The sequence below is a fragment of the Penaeus vannamei genome, chromosome 18 (genome assembly GCF_042767895.1).
Source record: "Penaeus vannamei isolate JL-2024 chromosome 18, ASM4276789v1, whole genome shotgun sequence".
Taxonomy (NCBI): Eukaryota; Metazoa; Arthropoda; class Malacostraca; order Decapoda; family Penaeidae; genus Penaeus; species Penaeus vannamei.
This window is the reverse complement of record NC_091566.1, coordinates 31,950,369-31,959,448: the sequence shown is the minus strand read 5'-3', so window position 1 is coordinate 31,959,448 and position 9,080 is coordinate 31,950,369. Positions and strand designations below refer to the sequence as shown.

The window sequence follows — 9,080 nt, the reverse complement described above, 5'->3', positions numbered from 1 at the left end:
GGGGAGAGAGAGAGAGAGAGAGAGAGAGAGAGAGAGAGAGGGGGGGGGGGTGCAGACACTAGCCTCGATAAATGGGACTGAAAATAGAACCTATCCTTGCTTCTTGGAATCTAAACCATCCCCTTCCTCCCCCCCCCCTCTTTCCTAACTACGTCCAGGTTGTTTGAACGTGGGCCACCTTTCGGGGCAAGAAGGGCGCGATCTCTCCAAGCCCAGGTCTGGAGAGTCGACATCGCTTTTTTTTGGCACCCGGGCCAGTTGTTGTTGTTGTTATTGGGCATCTGCCCGGTAAGATTGTTGTTGTTGTTATGGCATCACAGGCCGGAGTTGTTGTTGTTGTTGTTATGGCATCACAGGCCGGAGTTGTTGTTGTTGTTGTTATGGCATCACAGGCCGGAGTTGTTGTTGTTATTGTTATGGCATCACAGGCCGGAGTTGTTGTTGTTGTTATGGCATCACAGGCCGGAGTTGTTGTTGTTATGGCATCACAGGCCGGAGTTGTTGTTGTTGTTATGGCATCACAGGCCGGAGTTGTTGTTGTTGTTATGGCATCACAGGCCGGAGTTGTTGTTGTTGTTATGGCATCACAGGCCGGAGTTGTTGTTGTTGTTGTTATGGCATCACAGGCCGGAGTTGTTGTTGTTGTTGTTATGGCATCACAGGCCGGAGTTGTTGTTATGGCATCACAGGCCGGAGTTGTTGTTGTTGTTATGGCATCACAGGCCGGAGTTGTTGTTGTTGTTATGGCATCACAGGCCGGAGTTGTTGTTGTTGTTATGGCATCACAGGCCGGAGTTGTTGTTGTTATGGCATCACAGGCCGGAGTTGTTGTTGTTATGGCAGCACAGGCCGGAGTTGTTGTTGTTATGGCATCACAGGCCGGAGTTGTTGTTGTTGTTATGGCATCACAGGCCGGAGTTGTTGTTGTTGTTATGGCATCACAGGCCGGAGTTGTTGTTGTTATGGCATCACAGGCCGGAGTTGTTGTTGTTGTTGTTATGGCATCACAGGCCGGAGTTGTTGTTGTTGTTATGGCATCACAGGCCGGAGTTGTTGTTGTTATGGCATCACAGGCCGGAGTTGTTGTTGTTGTTATGGCATCACAGGCCGGAGTTGTTGTTGTTGTTATGGCATCACAGGCCGGAGTTGTTGTTGTTGTTGTTATGGCATCACAGGCCGGAGTTGTTGTTGTTGTTATGGCATCACAGGCCGGAGTTGTTGTTATGGCATCACAGGCCGGAGTTGTTGTTGTTGTTATGGCATCACAGGCCGGAGTTGTTGTTGTTGTTATGGCATCACAGGCCGGAGTTGTTGTTGTTGTTATGGCATCACAGGCCGGAGTTGTTGTTGTTATGGCATCACAGGCCGGAGTTGTTGTTGTTATGGCAGCACAGGCCGGAGTTGTTGTTGTTGTTATGGCATCACAGGCCGGAGTTGTTGTTGTTGTTATGGCATCACAGGCCGGAGTTGTTGTTGTTGTTATGGCATCACAGGCCGGAGTTGTTGTTGTTATGGCATCACAGGCCGGAGTTGTTGTTGTTATGGCATCACAGGCCGGAGTCTTCGCGGATAACGGAGGGAGACAGAGAACCATCGCGTGTGATTCAGGGCACAGGAAATTATAGTAGTTTATTATATCAGCGTTTGATTGGCGCTTTTTCCCTCCATAAACCAGACCTGACAGACGGAGGTAAGCGCGTTCAAGTGAGATTCTCAGACCGTTTGTCCGATAATACGTTTAATAAATGTTTTTGTCAGTTTAAATCTTCATCTTTGACATGGGTATCGGCATATCCAAGTTAATACATGTAGTTAATTATGATTGTGGTGCATTCAGGTGATTATGTCGATGTTTTTGTTACAGATGATCGCTTAAATTAGCAAAATATTTGATAAACGCAATTGAACTGAGAGCGTATTCAACGATCTCTTTCTTATCACTTTTTTAGCACTGAAAGTTAGTGAAACGAAAACATCCTCTATAAAAAAGGAAATTAATATCTGTTAAAGACATCAAGTACCGAATCTCACTGCATAAACCACATTTAATAATAAAACAAATGATAACATACACTGATGGTTGGGGGAAAAAATCAAGGTTAGTCTTCCATCGTATATTATTTTCTTTTTCTACAGCAACTCTGTACACCTGATGGTTTTCCCCCCATATCAGGATTATACTAAGTCAACATTCCAAACGTTAACCATTGGCTGTCCTTGAATATAGTATCACATAGGAACAATATTCAATACATATTCACGATTTGTGTAAAGTGTGATCAAAACATAATTTATACACAAGTTCCGTAAATTTGCTTTGCTGACCAACAGTATCACGTGTTTTGTCCACAAGAAGTTATAGGAATCATTTCCTATTCCTGCTACTATGCCATCCCCCAGTCTCATTCACCAAATCATAGTAATAATTTTCACATTCCACATTGTTTTGTTCATTGTTTTGTTCACGAACAGTTGTGGATTCAAACATCCGCCACTCGGGGAATTCTGGTTTAATAATACTGGACTGTTGTAATGCATTCCACATTCCCCATTGCCTAAAATACCGTCCATTTTAGCCATTCTTATCATATGCATTCCACATTCACTGTTTTATTTCTTTATTTAATTTTTATTATTTATTTATTTATTTATTTACTTATTTTTTTACCCACTTACGGATAAAGGAATACATTTTATACTCGCAATCGCAAATATATCCATCATATTCAGTACACTTTGCTTTGTGCACTAATGTTATAGTAATGCATCCCGGGACTAGAACTGCTTCAGTTACACTAACACTCAGGCTGTACCCTTTCATTAAAAAACTAGGCCTAACTCCTATTTATTTAAATAATGTGAAATGCATTCCACATTCCACAATTGTTTTAGATGATATTTCATATTTCATTTGCCAATTCATATGCTCTCTACATTCATGACGGGACTTTTATGAGCGGATATGGCGTGAGGGAAGATATTCCACATCTACAACTGTTAAAACCAATTTAATTCATTGTTGTTTATATTACCTACTCGTTGATATTACCTCCAGTTTCATTCGCCATAGCTGGACCTATATCTTTTTCCATGAAATATCACCAAATAAATCTCGTGTTTAATTTACTACTGGAGTTGTTTCATTCATTATTATTGAATGGAACTCTCTCCTGTTACACTCACCATCGTTGAACCAACTACTTATTACATTCCTTATTGTTGAATGAAACTCTATCTAGATTCAATTACAACTACTGGTAAAATCCTCTTGTTTTAAATACACCATTGACCCCATCTCCCATTCAACCCATTACTATTAAATAAAACTACTTCCCGTTCCTTTATCTAAAAAAAAAAAAAAAAAAAAAAAAAAAAAAAAAAAAAACGCTACACCTTTACACCTACCTCCCGTCTTGTTAACTAGGGTTATGGGAATGGGTTCACTCGGACGACGCGACGACCCGTAAACAACGACTTCAACTAGTTCTCTCGTTAACCATACACAAGCGTCTACTTCTTGGTGTTGCAGCTGCGTGGATGGAGAAAAAAGAGGGTTTAATGGTGATCAAGATAGATATAAACAGGGATTCCACTTTCATATAGCTTACTGAACCCATTATTATTATTTGAAGTAATAGTATCGTTATAATGATTATTATTATAATTATCATGACTATTATCATTATCATGACTATTATCATTACCATCATGACTATTACCATTATCATTATTATTAGTGTTATCATTATCATTACTATTATTATTGCTTTTATCATTATCCCTCCAGGAGCAAGAAAAAATAAATGCTAACATTGATGTAAATGATGACAATGATAATAATAATATGATGATGGCAACAATAACAAAAATAATATTGATGATAATATCAACAAAAATAAAAATAATAAAGATGATGATGGTGATAATAATAACAATGAGAATAATCATTATAAAAGTAATAAAAAATAATAATGATAATTACCCAATCAGAAGAGAGCCCGTTCACAAACCTTGAGCAGCCGTTGTAATTCATCCGTGGACAAATCACACTTCAGATGTAAATAAACAACGAGATGGTGTCGACGCGGCTCGCCCATGTACAGCACGGGCGGGTACACGCTCTCCCACAGCCCTAGGACTCTACACACGCCCTCGGGTCTTAGGCCTGTTTCCTCTCGGAGTTCCCTTAGGCCTGCGCCCACTAGGGTCTCTCTCTCCTCTGGATAATGGTGTAAGGATTATTCAGTTTAGTTCCGTTTGTTGTGGTTGTTGTTCTTAGGGTGTTAGGTTGTTTGTTTTTGGCTTCTAAATCATCCTCTCTGTGTAAGGAATGGTTGGGATTACCATTTACAGGCAGTGCGGGATTTGAACGCGGGACAGCAAAGGGCTAAAGGTTGCCCAAGGTACATATAACCAGGTAGCTCCACTTCAATTTAGCCTCTTGAACGTTAGAAAGAAATTGTCTTTTACTCAAAGATATTCTGTGATTGCTGTGTAAATGTGTTTATTACTTTTCATTCTTGGTACATTTTCTTTAGTTTTGAAGACTTATCCAAGATTAAAAAATAAATCAAGGTCGCATGAATAGGTGAATTATACTACAAGGAGCATGCAATTTTGCCTTTAACAAATAGATTTTCCTTTAATAGGAATTTTCGTAAAACTGACTATAACCAAAAACATATTATACAGATGATATTGAGTAATTTTCGTTTTCTTTTATTTCTAGTTTCTTTTCAGTTTCTATAGGTCTTTTTTCTGGATCCTGATTCCCTAACATACGATCGTAAAGCATTTACTAGCGGTCAGATACCATTACGTTTACCAGTGGGATTCACAAAGAGATGGTAACTCGCCTTGGCAGTTATAATTGTAAAACAGTTCATTATAATTGAAGCCAACAAAGGACCCTGGTATAGCAATTCCAGCAATCAGGAGGCGGCATACATAATCATTTAATTTTCTTTGGCCAATCACATAACGTGTAAACAGAGTTCGACAGAGATTTTAGAATTCATAGTTACATCGAAAACACCATTGAAGAATATGTAAAAAAAAAGAAAAAAAAAAAATAAATAAATAAATAAAATAAATAAATAAACTTATCTAACATGAAAAGAAATATTTCATGCTCAGTTTGGTGTTCGTTGTTCTTTGCCAAAGTGCCAACAGCCACAAGTTGTTGTACTCATTTAACGTTGTTATTGGCAGTCTGTGTATCAGCGAGTTATTTTTTCTGTATAATTTCTAATAATTATGGCAGAGAAGAAGAAATCTATGAGTTCACAGATCTATCGATTCATACACTACAGTCTAGGTCGGCCTATAGTTTTACAGAATTTGTGTGCATTTTATTCTTGCTAGTTTCACGTAAAGTTTGCATTTCCTCGCCACATCCATGTTGTGATATGTGTTTGTCATCATGCTAATTATGTGTTATTCAAACAAAAAACTTTGCGTCAATATTGAAATCATCTCCCCTGAAGTTACCAGCAGACTTACCATTGCTCAGACCACTGGTAAAATTTACCATGGTAACTTATGGTAAGTTGTTAGTGAATACCATCGCTGTCTCTTAACGATCGTAACTAGTCAGCCGGTGATTTTACCATTATAATTCCGTTAGTGAATCAGGCCCCAGGAAAAGAAACAAACAAACAACAAAAGTCATGCGTTGAGAACACACACGCAATCAAACACACACACACACACACACACACACACACACACACACACACACACACACACACACACACACACACACACACACACACACACACACACACACACACACTCTCACAAACTCAGACCTCCACACATCTCACATCTCACAAGGTGTCTCTACCCAGCTTATCCACACGTACCCACATGCCCGCCCGGAGGAACCCACACGCCAGGGAAAGTCTTCATGTGGGCGGCGCGACGGGTTAGCAAAAGCTGCCTATCCCCGCTCTCAAGGACGATGCAGACGCCCACATCCACGCCCCTGTCTCTCACTTCGGGCGGCAAATCCTCCCGCATCGCCTTGGTCATCTTGTGCATGGCGCAGAAGGGGGGGTGCTGTGGGGCGGGAGGAGGGGGGTGGGTGGTTGGAGTCATGCCGGAAGTCGTGTGTGGGTGTTTAAACCTTATTTATGCCATTTTGGATTAATATGTTTTATTATTGTTAATGTTCTTTTCTATTCTGATGACAATTATTTAATTCCTTTTAGTATACTCTACATCATAATTTGAAATATGTCCTTACCAATGACGAAGGCATATCTATAACTAGTCATATCATCTAAACTATATGCAGTATGTCTAACCATATATAAATCATACATGCACTAAACCTAAACATATCTATCTATACATTATACCTAAATATATCGATATGCGCACTGTCCCTAGACATATTAATATATGCATTATATCTAGACATTACATATTTTGTCACACAAAAAAACAAACAAATATACACAGTACACAATATGCGCCCCCCCCCCAAAGGACACATCCCCTACGCCCCCCCCCCACCCCACGCTCCTTCTTGAGGAACCCACTTCCCCCCCCCAACCCCACGCCCCTTCTTGAGGAACCCACTTCCCCCCCCCCAACCCCACGCCCCTTCTTGAGGAACCCACTTCCCCCCCAACCCCACGCCCCTTCTTGAGGAACCCACTTCCCCCCCCCCAACCCCACGCCCCTTCTTGAGGAACCCACTTCCCCCCCAACCCCACGCCCCTTCTTGAGGAACCCACTCCCCCCCCCCAACCCCACGCCCCTTCTTGAGGAACCCACTCCCCCCCCCCAACCCCACGCCCCTTCTTGAGGAACCCACTCCCCCCCCCCCAACCCCACGCCCCTTCTTGAGGAACCCACTCCCCCCCCAACCCCACGCCCCTTCTTGGGGAACCCACTCCCCCCCCCAACCCCACGCCCCTTCTTGAGGAACCCACTCCCCCCCCCAACCCCACGCCCCTTCTTGAGGAACCCACTCCCCCCCCCCAATCCCACGCCCCTTCTTGAGGAACCCACTCCCCCCCCCCAACCCCACGCCCCTTCTTGAGGAACCCACTCCCCCCCCTCAATCCCACGCCCCTTCTTGAGAAACCCACTCCCCCCCCCCAATCCCACGCCCCTTCTTGAGGAACCCACTCCCCCCCCAACCCCACGCCCCTTCTAGAGGAACCCACTCCCCCCCCCCCCCCCAACCCCACGCCCCTTCTTGAGGAACCCACTTCCCCCCCAACCCCACGCCCCTTCTTGAGGAACCCACTTCCCCCCCCCACCCCACGCCCCTTCTTGAGGAACCCACTCCCCCCCCTCAATCCCACGCCCCTTCTTGAGGAACCCACCTGGAACCTATAGGCCAGATCCCTCGGTATGTCCTTCCTTTGGCTCTGCTGAGACGAGGAAGAAGAGGAACCGGCCGACGGGGACTTCGGAGGGGGCTGGAGGTACACCGTCCCGTCGGCCATGAAACACTCCAGCTTCCCGAAGTCGTCGTTGATCCCGAAGTGGTCGAGGAGGCACTGGTCGAACTCCGCCGGCTGGAAGGGTTTCGTTCGGTCCCGTCGGGTGTGGACGACGACCCGACGGAAGGGCGGATCCGACATCGTCTCGCCTGCCGGAACGACCTGCCCGGGAGAGAGGGTGAGAGTGGGTAGTGGGGGTGGGTTGGGAGGAGGAAAGGAGGGAGGGGTTGGGGTAAAGTAGGGAGACGGAGGGGAGGGAGGGGCTGGGACAGAGTAGGGAGAAGGAGGGGAGGGAGGGGTTGGGACAGAGTAGGGAGGAGGAAGGGAGGGAGGGGCTGGGACAGAGTAGGGAGAAGGAAGGGAGGGAGGGGCTGGGACAGAGTAGGGAGAAGGAAGGGAGGGAGGGGTTGGGACAGAGTAGGGAGAAGGAAGGGAGGGAGGGGTTGGGACAGAGTAGGGAGGAGGAAGGGAGGAAAGGGCTGGGACAGAGTAGGGAGAAGGAGGGGAGGGAGGGGTTGGGACAGAGTAGGGAGGAGGAAGGGAGGGAGGGGCTGGGACAGAGTAGGGAGAAGGAAGGGAGGGAGGGGCTGGGACAGAGTAGGGAGGAGGAAGGGAGGGAGGGGCTGGGACAGAGTAGGGAGGAGGAAGGGAGGGAGGGGCTGGGACAGAGTAGGGAGAAGGAAGGGAGGGAGGGGTTGGGACAGAGTAGGGAGGAGGAAGGGAGGGAGGGGCTGGGACAGAGTAGGGAGGAGGAAGGGAGGGAGGGGCTGGGACAGAGTAGGGAGGAGGAAGGGAGGGAGGGGCTGGGACAGAGTAGGGAGGAGGAAGGGAGGGAGGGGCTGGGACAGAGTAGGGAGGAGGAAGGGAGGGAGGGGCTGGGACAGAGTAGGGAGGAGGAAGGGAGGGAGGGGTTGGGACAGAGTAGGGAGAAGGAAGGGAGGGAGGGGCTGGGACAGAATAGGGAGGAGAAAGGGAGGGAGGGGCTGGGACAGAGTAGGGAGGAGGAAGGGAGGGAGGGGCTGGGACAGAGTAGGGAGGAGGAAGGGAGGGAGGGGCTGGGACAGAGTAGGGAGAAGGAAGGGAGGGAGGGGCTGGGACAGAATAGGGAGGAGGAAGGGAGGGAGGGGCTGGGACAGAGTAGGGAGGAGGAAGGGAGGGAGGGGCTGGGACAGAGTAGGGAGGAGGAAGGGAGGGAGGGGCTGGGACAGAGTAGGGAGGAGGAAGGGAGGGAGGGGCTGGGACAGAGTAGGGAGGAGGAAGGGAGGGAGGGGTTGGGACAGAGTAGGGAGAAGGAGGGGAGGGAGGGGCTGGGACAGAGTAGGGAGGAGGAAGGGAGGGAGGGGCTGGGACAGAGTAGGGAGAAGGAGGGGAGGGAGGGGCTGGGACAGAGTAGGGAGGAGGAAGGGAGGGAGGGGCTGGGACAGAGTAGGGAGGAGGAAGGGAGGGAGGGGCTGGGACAGAGTAGGGAGAAGGAAGGGAGGGAGGGGCTGGGACAGAGTAGGGAGGAGGAAGGGAGGGAGGGGCTGGGACAGAGTAGGGAGGAGGAAGGGAGGGAGGGGCTGGGACAGAGTAGGGAGAAGGAAGGGAGGGAGGGGCTGGGACAGAGTAGGGAGGAGGAAG

At 47.1% G+C, this 9,080-nt stretch overlaps 1 protein-coding gene across 1 annotated transcript in view; it reads right to left on the bottom strand.

Annotated features, from left to right (window-relative positions):
• Positions 1–9,080, bottom strand: part of LOC138864740 (nucleoside diphosphate-linked moiety X motif 17-like) — a 25,952-nt gene that overhangs the window by 8,733 nt on the left and 8,139 nt on the right. The window contains exons 2-5 of the mRNA XM_070133144.1: positions 7,341–7,622; positions 5,865–6,060; positions 4,011–4,219; positions 3,406–3,529 (exon numbers count right to left, since the gene is read on the bottom strand). Coding sequence (XP_069989245.1) covers positions 3,406–3,529; positions 4,011–4,219; positions 5,865–6,060; positions 7,341–7,601 — 790 coding nt within the window. The 5' untranslated portion in view covers positions 7,602–7,622. The remainder of the gene's footprint in view (positions 1–3,405; positions 3,530–4,010; positions 4,220–5,864; positions 6,061–7,340; positions 7,623–9,080) is intronic.